General features: G+C 42.5%; 1 protein-coding gene across 3 annotated transcripts in view; it reads right to left on the reverse strand.

Moving 5' to 3' along the window:
• The window catches only part of LOC124009532 (anion exchange protein 2-like), a 124,116-nt gene extending 107,978 nt beyond the window's left edge, over nucleotides 1–16,138 (reverse strand). For 2 of the 3 annotated variants that reach the window (XM_046321402.1, XM_046321400.1), the window contains exons 1-2: nucleotides 15,803–16,138; nucleotides 3,510–3,681 (exon numbers count right to left, since the gene is read on the reverse strand). In XM_046321402.1, the coding sequence (XP_046177358.1) occupies nucleotides 3,510–3,578 (69 nt within the window). In that variant the 5' untranslated portion in view covers nucleotides 3,579–3,681; nucleotides 15,803–16,138. Of the gene's footprint in view, nucleotides 1–3,509; nucleotides 3,682–5,985; nucleotides 6,003–15,802 lie in introns of those variants that run through there. The other variant, XM_046321401.1, reaches the window with a different exon arrangement.
• Nucleotides 16,139–18,823: the final 2,685 nt, after the last annotated feature.

Consider the following 18,823-nt stretch of genomic DNA (forward strand, 5'->3'; position numbering starts at 1 on the left):
TTTTCTCCGTTTGGATAACGACATTTTGGCTAATGAGGGTGTAGCGGAGAGGTAGAGACCAAGGTATTAACAACGTCGTAACAAGCAGCAGATGGCGCATTGATACCGTCTGCTGTTTTCAGTCTGTCTCAGTGATGCGGCTTGTCTTCTACTCTGATGGAAAGAGTGCGCCCCTTAGCGGATAATCCATGAATTGCAGCGAATTAAAAATATTAATTCCATGTCTTTTATGCATTTTTTCCACTTTCAAATTATCCTGCGGGCCTGATCGAACCTCCTTGGGGGCTGGTTCCGGCCCGCGGGCCGTATGTTTGACACCCCTGGTTTAGGGTATCTGTGCCCAACAGATGCATATCTGTCTTCCCAGTCATGTGAAATCCACCAATTAGGGCCTAATTAATGTAGTTCAATTGACTGATTTCCTTATATAAAACTGTAACTAAGTCTAAAATCTTAAGAATTGTTACATGTTCCGTTTATATTTTAGTTCTGTCTATCTGGCCAAAACATAGACATGTATGATGTGCCATACTGAACTCTACTATACTGTACTCTACTGTGCTCTACTGTGCCCTACTGTACTGTACAGTGCTCTACTGTACTGTGCTCTACTATACTCAAGTTCTCTACATGTTTTTCTTACAATTGAAGAAAGGATCTATGGACTCTTAATCTAGTGGTCGGTCTTGGGACCACTCAAGACCACATATATTCGGGCATTAGCTTGTCATGGTCTCAACTCACTGGATCTGAGTCTGGATCTTGGGTCCAATGTCCTGGTATAAATATTGGTCTTGGCTCCTAGATATTACCTTAGTCTTTGGTTTACAAACCAATTTGAATAAGACAATGCTTTCTGATCATTGGCTATTCACTCCCAACACATAGGAATCCCAACCCAGTTGGGGAAGCCCTCAATGGCAATGTCTATATTAAAATTATTTATATCTGGAGTCCTCCAATTATTATATCTATGATTGACACTTCACACCAAAACGCCAAAATAAAGATAAGTGATCATTTAAACATCTAATGACATAATTAATGACTGAACAATATGGATTATATTTCTCTAAATTCAATTTAAAAATGTGATTTTTTTTTAAAATAATGATTTTATTATTTTATTAATTTGGTGTTCAAATAACATTTAAAAATGTATCTGTAATAGAAGGTTAATCAAAACAACCACTACTGCCCATGGTTCTCCCTATATTGCAACTTCTTCACAAATTTAGTGAGGTGGTAAGGAAGTAAAATAAATATTTAAAATATGAAATATTAACAGTGTGTGAGTAGCATACAGTATATGTTTGCCTGAAATATGTTGGAAGAGTTTTAAATTGGCTTTACAGCTTCCTCTGGTGCAATATAATAACAATAATAATAATAATAATAATCATATGTATTTTATATAGAGCATTTCATCCAGAATCTCAAAATAAAAACAAATTCAGGGGGCTGGCAGTTCATGGGAGCAGTTCAGTAAAGAAGTAGCTTGAGTGGAGGTGGCATTGATGGTACAGCCAGGGAAGGAGAAACGTCAGACGGGCAGGCCCGGAGCTCTCCATCAGGCATCTCTCTCGGAAGTTCACAGCTACTCCTTCTATGTAGGTAGGCTGGAACATCCACCACCGAATGTGTAGCACCAACCTGGATGACGCTTCGGCACCATCGCCCAAGAGACCACCCCAGTTTGGCCTCGTAATCAGGAACTGATTGATGCATCATTCAAATGACATATGCCAGCTAGATAGCTAGCCATAGCTAACCAAGCCATAGCTAACCAAGCCATAGCTAACCAAGCTATAGCTAACCAAGCCATAGCTAACCAAGCCATAGCTAACCAAGCTATAACTAACCAAGCCATAGCTAACCAAGCCATAGCTAACCAAGCCATAGCTAACCAAGCTATAGCTAACCAAGCCATAGCTAACCAAGCCATAGCTAACCAAGCCATAGCTAACCAAGCCATAGCTAACCAAGCTATAGCTAACCAAGCCATAGCTAACAAAGCCATAGCTAACCAAGCCATAGCTAACCAAGCCATAGCTAACCAAGCCATAGCTAACCAAGCCATAGCTAACCAAGCTATAGCTAACCAAGCCATAGCTAACCAAGCCATAGCTAACCAAGCTATAGCTAACCAAGCCATAGCTAACCAAGCTATAGCTAACCAAGCCATAGCTAACCAAGCCATAGCTAACCAAGCCATAGCTAACCAAGCTATAGCTAACCAAGCCATAGCTAACCAAGCCATAGCTAACCAAGCTATAGCTAACCAAGCCATAGCTAACCAAGCCATAGCTAACCAAGCCATAGCTAACCAAGCTATAGCTAACCAAGCCATAGCTAACCAAGCCATAGCTAACCAAGCCATAGCTAACCAAGCCATAGCTAACCAAGCTATAGCTAACCAAGCCATAGCTAACCAAGCCATAGCTAACCAATCCAAGTAAACTTGCCATAGTCAGTTCTGCAACTACATAGGTCACCACAAGATATTATAGATCAACTCACAACAGGTTTTTGTACATTGTGTGTTACATGCAACAAAAAAACACTTAAATTATATGTACAGTATTTACAGTTACAATTACATATTGGGATATTATTTAATGATATATACCACATAAAGAAATACTACAGTTTACTATAGAATATCACAGTACTTACTATAGACTTCTGTAGTATACAATATTACACCCTGTAGTATCCCTCGATCATGTTCAGTACTTAGTATAGAATTTTGTAGTATACTCTAGTAAATTCTACATTATTATTCACAAAAGAAACACTAGTAAATGTCAGCAAAGACATTTTTTTTACTATAGTAAATAGAAATGTAATTAGCATATACCCTGCCCATCCCCATCCTCCACATCCCAATTTGTGCCGACCGTAAAGTGAGAAACCTACACGTCAAGTATAGACCATATTGTGTTCCCTGTGATTCTAAAACAAGAGAAGAAGCCCTGAACTCTCTGTTCAGAACCCAGTCCTACATACCTACAGGTTATGGAATATTCTGTATTTCTCTACTAGGTTTCCTCAAGGAGAAAGCTTCACACTTCTATGTTACAGATAATAAAACAAAACACTTTATTAAAAATACTACAGTAAATGTACACAAAATACCTAGAGTAAATACTACAGTATACTACTATAGTATATACTAAAAAAAAATGTACTACAATATTTATATAATAAATACAACAGTATTTGGACTTCAGTCTGCAAAAACACTACAGCAGTAAAGTCTGTAAAAACATTACAGTGAATACTATAGTATTCCTACCATAGTACACACAATGGTATTCTTTTTATGTGGGTAGGCTTCTTCACAGCGCCATGGCAACCACAGAACCACGGATATAAGCATTACCTGACTAATAAGTTTTTTTTAAAATTCAAAAATAAATACAGCAATAAATATCTAATTTTGTGTGTATAGAACCTGTGTTTAGAATAACTGATGTACAGTAAATAGATGTAAGGTTTAAACTCACAGCTGAGGTGGCCGTGGTCATAGTGTTGGTGGCGACATTGGTGTCGCTGGCATCCTTAGGGTTGCTCATGGCTCCGTTGCGGATCACAAGGTCAGGGCAGTATGTTGCGAAGCAGTCCTTAGCCCTTTTCACTCTCTTTCTTACTCAACGGAGGACTTTTGGGGAGCATAACCTGCGAAAAGGACAGGAATGGTATTGGTGGTCTTAGTCAAGTGACTATTGGTTAATTGGGTCAAATGTTACGTCAATCACACCAATGATCTTTTGGTTAGTGATTTCATTGTACGTCCTGCATGATGATTATACGTCCATAATAACGACATAGGCAACGCCATGGTCATGACGTCGTTTACACAGATCCAGGGTCTGGAAACAGTCCTGGCCCTAACCATATGGACAATCCCTTGTGAGTGAACAACTAGCTTACAGTATCGTGATTCTGAATGGGACACAGTGGCAAATAGCAAAAGCAATCCATTTCTCTACTGTAGCTCCGAGTTTAATGAAAACATGGGTGACAGCTTCATCATGAAAACACTGCTAAGAATTGTTGTGTCCTGAAGGGTTCAGAGGAGATGATGTACCCACCTTGGCAAGACCACAACATCCAATTTAGGATGGAAAACCCCCTTTTTTTTAATACACTTTTTTCCCCAAGCGAGCAAATCAACTCAGCTGATCAGGCAGTGTCTTGTAACACGGCTGGTGTTACCAAGATCTATTAGTGGTCACCTGGTTTGCGTGATAAGTAACCTTGCCTACATCTCCGAGCTAATGCATAAGACTTAGCTCAGTGGGCTAACAGTGTTCAGGCGGAAAGCCGACCCGGGTGTTTATGATAACATTCATACATAAACACACATAAACAGCTGAGAGCCTCTCTGATAGTGAATAGTGTTTGTCTACAGAGAATAACATTTACAGTTATTATGAGTCTGTATTCTTTTTAAGAAGCAGCGAGGGTCAGGGTTCAGGGTTGCCAGATTGCTACCTGGTATTGAGATAACATATTTAGAGAATATTTTGAAGTATTCCCTTCAATGACATCAGAACATGAACAGCAGGGTTTGAGGGTCAGGGTTGCCAGATTGTGTTCTGGCTGAGGTCAGATAGTGGGGTTGCCATTAGAACCTGACCGATATATCAGTTCACCTACATTATCAATTCAACCGATAACTGATATTCTATAAATATATATATATTTTTAAAGGGTTAATCTGAACACTTGTGGCCATTCTCGTGTCATTTTCACAATGTATGAAATCAACATTTGAAGCATAGTTATTGGACAACGGCTCGTTTGGATGCCAAGTTCAGAGAATTCAGTGTGGGAAAATGACACTCATTTCCCCACTGTAAAACCGTATATCGGCAGATATGTCAGTATCGGTAAGTGTTCCTCCCAAAATTGGAAGCGGTACCAAACCCAAAGAAACATATCTGATGGGCTCTAGTTGCCATGCTGTGTAGGCCGAGTCCACTTGGAAATCACCCTAATCACTAGCCCAAACCATTTCAGTGAGTGAATTGACATGCTCAGCATTTTCCCTATAATTTTTTTGTGATTATATGTAAAACATGACCAAGTATTGACAGTATGTTGGCCTTGTTTAACATTTGAAAATAAGGATATACATTTCTAATGTATACATTTACATAAAGAGGCATATTAAAATAAAGAAGTTGTTTCATTTTCTCTCACTTTCGTATAATCAAAATGGGACCCATATCTCCCTCTGATTTCCATTGATGCATCTCAATAGTCTACAGGGTGCTTCCTCTCCTCATCCCCCAGCCGTTGCATGCACTGAACTGAGAGGACACTACTCTCCCTATGAGTGATAAGGAATACATCCCCAGTCTCGTCAAAGCAGGAAGAGACTGTCAGTGTGGTTTACATCAACAAGGTCACTGCTGCAATGTCACCGCCTTCAGAAAACACCCAACACCCTCCCTCTGATTTCCAGCCACAAACTGAGGAGGAGGAATGGGATGGATGATGTTCATTAGAGGTATCCTATGACACTTCATGAACTCTTAGGAAAAAAAGAACCAAAAATATTTATTTGACTGTCCTCATATGAGAACCCTTTGAATAACTCCTTTAGGTTCCAGGTAGAACCCTTTTAGGTTCCACGTAGAAGAACCCTTTCCACAGAGGGTTCTAAATGGATCCCAAAAGAGTTCTACCTGAAACCAAAAAGGGTTCTACCTGGAACAAAAAGGGTTCTACCTGGAACCAAAAAGGGTTCTCCTATGGGGACAGCAGCAGAACCCTTTTGGAACCCTTTTTGGTGCTTGGTGTGGTTGGGAATGATACGATATTCATATATTACACATATGTATAATATGTGATAATCATATTCTATTTGAGTGGGAGTGGGAATTGTGGATCTACAGTACAGATAGTGCTGAATCATGTGAGGTCACAGGGGAGTTCATTAGAGATTTATGTTGAGACTTTGTCATCACTCACTACAAAATGTTGCTTGAAATCTCTGACTTCCATTTTTGACTGTATAAGAGAGCAGACGTCGACAACAAAAAATAGGGACCGTTCTTAGAAGAACACCAAAGAAGTAGTTCCAGCAGGAAAATGCTTTGGTGACGACCCTCTTCCCCAGCACCACACCCCTCATCGATTCAAAGGGCTTAATCATGTCAAAGCGCTTAGTGGAAAAACAGCAACAATGACTCGCCAGCCAACAATGAGAAAGGCAAGAGGCATTATGGGAGATTACGGTGCCGTACCTACTCTTGCCTTTGTTGTCGTTGTTTTAGTGGTCGGTGATATGTTAAAGTAAATCTGTGGTGGACCTGCAGGTGGTGGGACGATTATTAAAAGGCTACAAGGTCAGCGTTCGGAAAACCCACTAGGGATTACAGGGTTAAAAATGTTTGCGTGAAAAGATTAGTGTGATTGTTAACGTGCGACTCGTGAGCGTATGGATCGAAGACCTTAACTAATATTTTTTGTTTTAGAACGGTCCAAAACGGACCATACGGTTTTGGGAAAGTTACGGGTAGATATGTGGTAGGCCAGGCGCTACTTTACTGTAGACCTTAGGGCATGAAACGCAAGAGGACCTTCTTCTTTCAGGTCATAGCTATGAGTACATTGTTTTTTTCCTTACAGTTCATTTACTTCCTTACTTCACTCTTTTCAAAGTACATACTGTAGTGATCCTCGCTATATTCTTCCACTGCAAATCTACCATTTCAGTGTTTTACTTTCTATATTTACTTGCTATATTGTGTTTACTATTTTTTTTGCCTTTACCTCCCTTCTCACCTTATTTGCTCACATTGTATATAGACTTATTTTTCTAATGAGGCGTGCACACGTGAGGGACTTGGTATAGAGAAGCGTGGGGGGTGATGTAGCGACCTTAACTCAACACCTAGCGACCTAAAGAGGTTTCAGACCTCTTGTTGTAAAGGCTGGACAGTCGCTGCACCCGGGTTTGCGTCCTGGTTGGGACTACCCCCTAAATGAGCTACATTGGTGTCAGAAGTGGGATGGCAACCCTGAGGCCATTGTGTTCGAATGGGACAGTGTAGCAACACTGTATTATATGAGCCACGTTACAATTCCCACCAAGCGGATTAGCGCGATGCATGCGGGTCAATCTGCCCTGCCATACAGTACCAGTCAAAAGTTTGGAGACAGTTACACATTCAAGTGTTTTTCTTTATTTTTACTATTTTCTACATTTTACAATAAACAGTGAAGACTTCAAAACTATGAAATTACTATTCCAACTACTACTACTACTACTATTCCATATGTGTTATCAAAAAAGTGTGAAACATATTTTATATTTGAGATTCTTCAAAGTAGTCACCCTTTGCCTTGATGACAGCTTTGCACACGCTTGGCATTCTCTAAACCAGCTTCGTGAGGTAGTCACCTGGAAATAATTTCAATTAACAGGTGTGCCTTGTTAAAAGTTAATTTGTGGAAGTTATTTCGTTCTTAATGCTTTTGAGCCAATCAGTTGTGTTGTGACAAGGTAGGGGTGGTATACAGAATATAGCCCTATTTGGTAAAAAACCAAGTCCATATTATGGCAAGAACAGCTCAAATGAGCAAAGAGAAATGACAATCCATCATTACTTTAAGACATGAAGGTCAGTCAATGAGGAACACTTCAAGAACTTTGAACGTTTCTTCAACTGCAGTGGCAAAAACCATCAAGTCTGGCTATATTTTTGAGAAATTAAGGCATATATGCATTTTCAGGCTTTGAAATAGTCTTAAAAGGTATTAGAAATACATCAAAAAATAATAATGTTGAAGTTAAGACCCCTGCCAACTAATATCAACAACAATTAGATTTTGTTTTGGATAAATGATATGCCTTCTGCACGTTTAAGAAACACTGCCTTGTAATTCCGTTACCAAAACCCCACATATCTGTAAGATATTTTCTAATTTCTCTCCCTCGTGAGGGAGGATAATTAAAGTTGACAGAAGTAACAAGTAGACCTAGTTAGTGGTTTGACTGATATCACGTTTCTTTATGAATTATTACGTGATTATAACTCGTAATCCTGTTACCTAATTGGTAACAGCAGGATTATAATAATAATAATATATAATATTACTGCAATTGAAATGGCTACAATGGGAAAGCATAGCAGTCACAAACCACAGTTGGGCCACCTGTTAGTGTCCTCCCTTCCACTGGCATACTGTCATGTTCAGCTCGTAACTTTCTTTTCTCTTTCTGTCGTCTGGTGGTCAAAGCAAGGCTGTTAAAACAGTCTGGAAAACCCCTCCCTCTCACTCTCCCTTCCTCGCTCTCTCTGCTGCTCCCTCTCTATTTCCTCTCCAGTTAATGCCACCTCTCCCGGCTCTTACTGACACCTACCATGACTCTGTCGGCTCTTACTGACACCTACCATGACTCTCCCGGCTCTTACTGACACCTACCATGACTCTGCCGGCTCTTACTGACACCTACCATGACTCTCCCGGCTCTTACTGACACCTACCATGACTCTGTCGACTCTTACTGACACCTACCATGACTCTCCCGGCTCTTACTGACACCTACCATGACTCTGTCGGCTCTTACTGACACCTACCATGACTCTCCCGGCTCTTACTGACACCTACCATGATTCTGTCGGCTCTTACTGACACCTACCATGACTCTCCCGGCTCTTACTGACACCTACCATGACTCTCCCGGCTCTTACTGACACCTACCATGACTCTGCCGGCTCTTACTGACACCTACCATGACTCTCTACCATGACTCTCTTACTGACACCTACCATGACTCTCCCGGCTCTTACTGACACCTACCATGACTCTCTGCCGGCTCTTACTGACACCTACCATGACTCTCCCGGCTCTTACTGACACCTACCATGACTCTGCCGGCTCTTACTGACACCTACCATGACTCTGCCGGCTCTTACTGACACCTACCATGACTCTGCCGGCTCTTACTGACACCTACCATGACTCTGCCGGCTCTTACTGACACCTACCATGACTCTCCCGGCTCTTACTGACACCTACCATGACTCTCTGCCGGCTCTTACTGACACCTACCATGACTCTCCCGGCTCTTACTGACACCTACCATGACTCTCCCGGCTCTTACTGACACCTACCATGACTCTCTCCCGGCTCTTACTGACACCTACCATGACTCTGTCGGCTCTTACTGACACCTACCATGACTCTCCCGGCTCTTACTGACACCTACCATGACTCTGTCGGCTCTTACTGACACCTACCATGACTCTCCCGGCTCTTACTGACACCTACCATGACTCTGTCGGCTCTTACTGACACCTACCATGACTCTCCCGGCTCTTACTGACACCTACCATGACTCTCCCGGCTCTTACTGACACCTACCATGACTCTGCCGGCTCTTACTGACACCTACCATGACTCTCTACCATGACTCTCTTACTGACACCTACCATGACTCTCCCGGCTCTTACTGACACCTACCATGACTCTCTGCCGGCTCTTACTGACACCTACCATGACTCTCCCGGCTCTTACTGACACCTACCATGACTCTGCCGGCTCTTACTGACACCTACCATGACTCTGCCGGCTCTTACTGACACCTACCATGACTCTGCCGGCTCTTACTGACACCTACCATGACTCTGCCGGCTCTTACTGACACCTACCATGACTCTCCCGGCTCTTACTGACACCTACCATGACTCTCTGCCGGCTCTTACTGACACCTACCATGACTCTCCCGGCTCTTACTGACACCTACCATGACTCTGCCGGCTCTTACTGACACCTACCATGACTCTGCCGGCTCTTACTGACACCTACCATGACTCTGCCGGCTCTTACTGACACCTACCATGACTCTGCCGGCTCTTACTGACACCTACCATGACTCTCCCGGCTCTTACTGACACCTACCATGACTCTCTGCCGGCTCTTACTGACACCTACCATGACTCTCCCGGCTCTTACTGACACCTACCATGACTCTGCCGGCTCTTACTGACACCTACCATGACTCTCCCGGCTCTTACTGACACCTACCATGACTCTCCCGGCTCTTACTGACACCTACCATGACTCTGCCGGCTCTTACTGACACCTACCATGACTCTGCCGGCTCTTACTGACACCTACCATGACTCTGCCGGCTCTTACTGACACCTACCATGACTCTCTACCATGACTCTCTTACTGACACCTACCATGACTCTCTACCATGACTCTCTTACTGACACCTACCATGACTCTCTCCGGCTCTTACTGACACCTACCATGACTCTCTCCGGCTCTTACTGACACCTACCATGACTCTCTACCATGACTCTCTTACTGACACCTACCATGACTCTCTACCATGACTCTCTTACTGACACCTACCATGACTCTCTACCATGACTCTCTTACTGACACCTACCATGACTCTCTACCATGACTCTCTTACTGACACCTACCATGACTCTCTACCATGACTCTCTTACTGACACCTACCATGACTCTCTCCGGCTCTTACTGACACCTACCATGACTCTCTGCCGGCTCTTACTGACACCTACCATGACTCTCTACCATGACTCTCTTACTGACACCTACCATGACTCTCTCCGGCTCTTACTGACACCTACCATGACTCTCTCCGGCTCTTACTGACACCTCTTACTGACACCTACCATGACTCTCTACCATGACTCTCTTACTGACACCTACCATGACTCTCTACCATGACTCTCTTACTGACACCTACCATGACTCTCTACCATGACTCTCTTACTGACACCTACCATGACTCTCTACCATGACTCTCTTACTGACACCTACCATGACTCTGCCGGCTCTTACTGACACCTACCATGACTCTCTTACTGACACCTACCATGACTCTCTTACTGACACCTACCATGACTCTCTACCATGACTCTCTTACTGACACCTACCATGACTCTCTACCATGACTCTCTTACTGACACCTACCATGACTCTCTCCGGCTCTTACTGACACCTACCATGACTCTCTCCGGCTCTTACTGACACCTACCATGACTCTCCCGGCTCTTACTGACACCTACCATGACTCTGCCGGCTCTTACTGACACCTACCATGACACATACCACCTCTTTCCATTTACTGTAACAAGCATCCTCACACACTGAACACCGATCGTCCATGGACGTTGAAAAGTAGTTGACATTTGATCAATCTGCCCTGGCCGGACCAAATCTGAACCAATCATTGATGTTTATGTTTCACAAGTTTGGAGAGCACAGTACAGTAGAGCACAGTAGAGTTCAGTACAGCACACTAGAGTAGAGTACTGTATAATGTACTTTATTGTACTGTGCCCGGTTGCATAAAGCATCTTAAGTACATTTTTTATCTTTTCCATTAAAGTTTCCTTCACTTTAAGTCAGCTGCACAAAAAACAATTTTTGGCGAAGTTCCCACTTAAATTAAATTAAAAAGTTAAGGGTGCCCATGAGGTCCCTTAAGTGCTTCATTCAGTATGGATATCAATGTAAACAGCATTTGTGGAGGTGAATGTTGTTTCCCTCTGTCCTGGTTTCAAAAGGAAAACATCCACCAGCTAGCTAGCTACTTAGCTAAACATTGGAAGGTGCACAATCCATGGCTATAAAGCTAGCTGGCTAGCTACCTACTCTGTAAGTTAGAATGCTAGTGCTAGAAAGTAATAAAAACAAGTTCAGAAAAAGTTACGAACAGAAACGTGATTTGGGATCTTCTGAGTCAATTTGTTTCTCCTGTTTTTGAATGTAGAAGTTCTATTTTGTGATCTCCTAAAATAAATGTGATTTAGTCAGTGAATCGGGTCATCTACATGTTAACCACTCTTTCTGCAGTACATGCCTTCAAACCTTTCTGCTCTTACCTAAGGAAATGTTAGATGGGCTCTATATGCCACACCCTTAAACAATTCCCTTAGGTAAGGGAAAATTAGTCCTCGTTGTCACGGTTTTCATATGGTGAAGGAGAGTCGGAGACGAAACTGCAGCGTGTCGATTGCGATCCATGTTTATTTAAACAACGTAAACACGAATAAACACAAACCCTACAAAACAATAAACGTAGTGAAAACCAAAATAGCCTTAACTGGTGCAAACTAACACAGACTAAGGACATCAAGACACTCAGGACAATCACCCACAATACAACCAAAGAATATGGCTGCCTAAATATGGCTCCCAATCAGAGACAACGATAAACACCTGCCTCTGATTGAGAACCACTTCAGACAGCCATAGACTCTCCTAGAACACCCCACTAAGCTACAATCCCACTAAGCTACACACCACATACATAAACCCATGGCACACCCTGTCCTGACCAAATACATAAAGAAAAACACAAAATACTTCGACCAGGGCGTGACACTCATGGTAAACCCTTAAGTGAAACACTGAAGGTGTTTCATGCATCTGTACTGAGCATATCTACTTTCCTGTGCTGTACTGTACTAAACTCTACTGTGTGGTAATGTGATGTCAAAACTTATGAAACAAGGGACGTCTGATCGTTTCAGATTTGGTCTGGTCTGGACCAACCAAATGTGGTTTTGTTTGGGGGCGGAGCTCATTACAATAATAGAATAGCAAAAGAGGGATATTGCATATTTTTACCTTTGTATACCTATTCAGGATATGAGGATCACCATGAAGAGAATGATATTAATATCCATAATTATGCATTTCTCTATAGTGCAGCTCAGGGACCCATGATGTAATTCCATTACCAGACATAAATCCACTTCACCTACTGTTGTTCAATAACCAAAATATATTTTTTCAAACTCAAGGTGTTATGTCATAGCTGACACCCCATTCTTTCTGCTGAAATCATTGGATCTTAATAAGATATTTAAACGTGGTCGCATCTGCACAGTTCTTCCAGTAAATCTGCTTTTGTGAAATGTTGTGTATATTGTTCATAGAGTTGTACAGTTTGTTAAACTTTGAAATCAATGGTTTTTGTTTGGCATACAAATCTGAGTCAAAGCGTAATTCCATTATTGTGGAATTGTCCTTAAACTTAGAAAAAGCAAGTAGTCTAGTTGGTGAATAAAACCAATTAATAATGGAGTAAAAAAATGTAAGGGTGATTCGAACACAAAAATGGTCAAAACTGTTGTGTGCAAACCCCCTTCTTATTTTTAAACATCAGCTAGTACATCAGCTTATATATTCAACTACCATATATATTTCAGTATGTATGACACCTGAGTAGGACATCAGAGACGTGGAAATGGAAAACTGCTAAACAATAGTTTTTTTGCTCTCTTCTCCCCAGCTCCTCTCTTCTCCCCAGCTCCTCTCTTCTCCCCAGCTCCTCTCTTCTCCCCAGCTCCTCTCTTCTCCCCAGCTCCTCTCTTCTCCCCAGCTCCTCTCTTCTCCCCAGCTCCTCTCTTCTCCCCAGCTCCTCTCGTTTACCGGTGTGACTCAAGGTAACAGAGGACAGTGACTCAGCAGCGAACCACATCTGATATTCACGCACTCTGGGGCAGACTATGGGATTGTGAGCACGCAACATTTCCTTCAATGGATTGAAAAGCACAACTGCTTTGATGGTTGCAGATAAGAACCAGTCTCAGAAAGTATCTTGGGGCTTTAATTTCGTTCATTCAAAGTGTTTCCCTGGTCTACACCATTTCCCATCCCTGGCAAAATAGAGTTTTCAATAGCGTCTGCAACCACTAGTGCATGTGGAATAGAGGTCATGACCTCATAAGGTCTGCAGTACACGTCATTCCCACCATCTTGGGTAATTGACGATGCCTAGTTTGGTCAAAAGTTGATCAGAGCTAGCTGACCGGCCTGGCGTGCCCTCTAGATTTACTTGGACAGCGCACCAAATGGCATCCTATTCCCTATATAGTGCACTACTTTTGACGAGGGCTCACAGGGCTCTGGTCAAAAGTAGTGCATTATATAGGGAATAGGACGCCATTTGGGACACATAATCGGTGTGAACATGCCATGCCTTGGCCAAAAACAAAAGCAGGTGCGAACACACACGTGCTGTAGTTGCTATGCCCCTCCGTTGACTTTCAGCTTGGCTGATGGAAAGAATGCAGAATCATCCTGAGCCACTTATACCACTTGAACAGCCAGTGACTGCACCAGCTGCATACGTCCAGTACTGAACAGTGGCTGGAGAAGTAAATTATTGCCTGCTGGCAAAGTGGTTAACTAGCAGCACAAGGTTGTATTATTATGGTTGTGCAATGCAGTGTTCTTTTTGAGTATTAGGGACCCACAAGAGCAGCAAGACACTAGACATGCCAAGGTAAACAAATTGTCATGATAAGGTAGAGGCACATAAAGACCCATGGGCTATTCCTCTACCACCAATTTTGCAACAATGTTTCTATCCAAGATGGCTCTTCATCAGGGCCAATATTAAGTTAATCTTGCCTTTATAGAATATGCTTAAAATTTGATTTTTGGTTTGTGTGACTTAGGCCTGTATTCTTAAAGTGTCTCAGAGTAGAAGTTGTTTTTTTAGATCATAATTAAATGAACGGTGGACCTGATCCTAGATCAGCACTCCTACTCTAATACGCTTTTGGAATACGGGCCTAGGTCACACACAAATATCTAAGTTTAAGCATATTCTATAACGGCAAGATTAACTTTGTAAAATAAGAGAAAATGAAAATAAGCTAATAATTACGATCCGTTATCCTTTTGTGACTAGGGGGCAGTATTTTCATTTTTGGAAAAATAACGTTCCCATAGGAAATGGGATATTTTGTCAGGACAAGATGCTAGAATATGCATATAATTGACAGTTTAGGATTGACAACACTCTAAAGTTTCCAAAACTGTTCCATGATCTCGCCATCACGGTTGACAACTCCATTGTGTCCTCCTCCCAGAGCGCTAAGAACCTTGGCGTGATCCTGGACAACACCCTGTCGTTCTCAACTAACATCAAGGCGGTGGCCCGTTCCTGTAGGTTCATGCTCTACAACATCCGCAGAGTACGACCCTGCCTCACACAGGAAGCGGCGCAGGTCCTAATCCAGGCACTTGTCATCTCCCGTCTGGATTACTGCAACTCGCTGTTGGCTGGGCTCCCTGCCTGTGCCATTAAACCCCTACAACTCATCCAGAACGCCGCAGCCCGTCTGGTGTTCAACCTTCCCAAGTTCTCTCACGTCACCCCGCTCCTCCGCTCTCTCCACTGGCTTCCAGTTGAAGCTCGCATCCGCTACAAGACCATGGTGCTTGCCTACGGAGCTGTGAGGGGAACGGCAACTCAGTACCTCCAGGCTCTGATCAGGCCCTACACCCAAACAAGGGCACTGCGTTCATCCACCTCTGGCCTGCTCGCCTCCCTACCACTGAGGAAGTACAGTTCCCGCTCAGCCCAGTCAAAACTGTTCGCTCTAACAAAACCTAACAAAACCTCCTCTGTGTCACGCTACAGTGTGTGACATGATAACATTACAACAGCTTCTTAGAGGCATTTACAAAGGAGAGAGGATATTTCTTCTTCACAAGGGACACCGAAACCCAAACTTGAGAAAGACAGCAGAGTTTAAGAGAGAAGAGCTAAGAGGCAACACCTACTTTGAAATAATTTAAGTGGATGCTCTTATCCCAGCAACTCTCCCAGTAAGTGTAGGTAGGCCGACAGCATGGAGTCTCAACCACAGCATAACAATGAGCATAACTGGCACGAATCCCCACTAGACAGTGCTACTGTATAACGTACAACACTTCAAAAGACAAAGAGTATACGACGTGACCAAGGTGTGTGAGAGAGAGTGACAGAGCTTACCTCAGCGTGCTCACTGCAGAGAGCTTCCAGCAACAGCAAACATCGTAGTGACCGAGTCAAATCCCACTGAATTCAGAAAGGCAGTGAGGGAGAGAACACCGAGAAGAGGGAGTGTGTGCATCTGTTTGTGAGAGAGAGGGAGAGAGCATGTGTGTAAGGGATGAAGAGAGAGGCAGCGCAAAAGAGAGTGAGGGAGATTGTGGTTAGTTCTGTATTCCGGTCTTGGCTCTCCCCTTAACACACGACACGCACACACTCACCCTGGCACACTCTACACTCACAACCATTGAGCACCAACTAATGTTTCAAACCCTCCCCCAAATTCAATCCCCCATCGGTTAGTCTTTCTCCTCTAGCCCTCTGACAAGCATGTGACCGTAGGAGATGACTCGACAATAAGGGACACACACACAGACTCACTCTGTGTTAAACACAGTGTGAAACATGACACGTGCCGAAAGACATTTGACAATGACCTACGTTTCGAAAATGCGGACAATGTTATACAGTAGCAGGACACACCTACTCATTCAATGGTTGTTCTTTATTTTTACTATTTTCTACATAGAATAATAAGGAAGAATTCAAAACTATGAAATAACACATGGAATCGTGTAGTAAACAAAAAAGTGTTAAACAAATCAAGATATAGTTTAGATTTGAGATTCTTCAAAGTTGACACCCCTTGCTATGATGACATCTTTGCACACTCTTGGCATTCTCTCAACCAGATTCAAACAGTCTTGAAGGTGTTCCCACATATGCTGAGCACTTGTTGGCTGCTTTTCCTTCACTCTGCGGTCCAACTCATCCCAAACCATCTCAATTGGGTTGAGGTAGGGTGATTGTGGAGGCCAGGTCATCTGATGCAGCACTCCATCACTCTCCTTCTTTGTCAAATTGCCCTTACACAGCCCGGAGGTGTGTTTTGGGTCATTGTCTTGTTGAAAAACAGATTATAGTCCCACTAAGCGCAAACCAGATGGGATGGCATATCGCTGCAGAATGTTGTGGTAGCCATGCTGGTTAAGTGTGCCTTGACTTCTAAACAAATCACTGACAGTGTCACCAGCAAAGCAGCCCCACACCATCACACCTCCTCCTCCATGCTTCATGGTGGGAAATACACATGCAGAGATTATCCATTCACCAGCTCTGTGTATCACAAAGACAAAGTGGTTGGAACCAAAAATATCAACTTTGGACTCATCAGACCAAAGGACAGATTTCTACCGATCTAATGTCCATTGCTCGTGTTTCTTGGGCCAAGCAAGTCTCTTCTTCTTATTGTTGTCCTATAAATCAAATAAAATAAAATGTTATTTGTCACATACACATGGTTAGCAGATGTTAATGCGAGTGTAGCGAAATGCATGTGCTTCTAGTTCCGACAATGCAGTAATAACCAACAAGTAATCTAGCTAACAATTCCAAAACTACTACCTTATAGATACAACTGTAAGGGGATAAAGAATATGTACATAAAGATATATGAATGAGTGATGGTACAGAGCAGCATAGGCAAGATACAGTAGATGGTATCGAGTACAGTATATACATATGAGATGAGTAATGTAGGGTATGTAAACATTATATTAGGAAGCATTGTTTAAAGTGGCTAGTGATACATTTATTACATAAAGATGCAGTAGATGATATAGAGTACAGTATATACGTATACATATGAGATGAATAATGTAGGGTATGTAAACATTATATTAGGAAGCATTGTTTAAAGTGGCTAGTGATACATTTATTACATAAAGATGCAGTAGATGATATAGAGTACAGTATATACGTATACATATGAGATGAATAATGTAGGGTATGTAAACATTATATTAGGAAGCATTGTTTAAAGTGGCTAGTGATATATTTTAGTGTGGTTTCTTTGCAGCAATTCGACCATGAACGCCTGATTCACCCAGTCTCCTCTGAACAGTTAATGTTGAGATATGTCTACTAGGACTTTGTGAAGCATTTATTTGGTCTGCATTTTCTGAGGCTGGTAACTCTAATGAACTTATCTTCTGCAGCAGAGGTAACTCTGGGTCTTTCTTATCTGTGGCGGTCTTCATGCGAGCCTGTTTCATCATAGCGCTGGATGGTTTTTGCAACTACACTTGACGAAACTTTCAAAGTTCTTAAAATATTCTGCATTGACTGACCTTTATGTCTTAAAGTAATGATGGACTGTCGTTTCCCTTTGCTTTTTCTTTTAGCTATTCTTGCCATAATATCCAGGAAAATCAGCTAAAAAACATCCAATCAAACCTTAACGTGAACTGCTTACTTACAAGTGGAGACCTTAACGTGAACTGCTTACTTACAAGTGGAGACCTTAACGTGAACTGCTTACTTACAAGTGGAGACCTTAACGTGAACTGCTTACTTACAAGTGGAGACCTTAACGTGAACTGCTTACTTACAAGTGGAGACCTTAACGTGAACTGCTTACTTACAAGTGGAGACCTTAACGTGAACTGCTTACTTACAAGTGGAGACCTTAACGTGAACTGCTTACTTACAAGTGGAGACCTTAACGTGAACTGCTTACTTACAAGTGGAGACCTTAACGTGAACTGCTTACTTACAAGTGGAGACCTTAACGTGAACTGCTTACTTACAAGTGGAGACCTTAACGTGAACTGCTTACTTACAAGTGGAGACCTTAACGTGAACTGCTTACTTACAAGTGGAGACCTTAACGTGAACTGCTTACTTACAAGTGGAGACCTTAACGTGAACTGCTTACTTACAAGTGGAGACCTTAACGTGAACTGCTTACTTACAAGTGGAGACCTTAACGTGAACTGCTTACTTACAAGTGGGAGACCTTAACGTGAACTGCTTACTTACAAGTGGAGACCTTAACGTGAACTGCTTACTTACAAGTGGAGACCTTAACGTGAACTGCTTACTTACAAGTGGAGACCTTAACGTGAACTGCTTACTTACAAGTGGAGACCTTAACGTGAACTGCTTACTTACAAGTGGAGACCTTAACGTGAACTGCTTACT

The sequence above is a fragment of the Oncorhynchus gorbuscha genome, linkage group LG22 (assembly GCF_021184085.1).
Source record: "Oncorhynchus gorbuscha isolate QuinsamMale2020 ecotype Even-year linkage group LG22, OgorEven_v1.0, whole genome shotgun sequence".
NCBI lineage: Eukaryota > Metazoa > Chordata > Actinopteri > Salmoniformes > Salmonidae > Oncorhynchus > Oncorhynchus gorbuscha.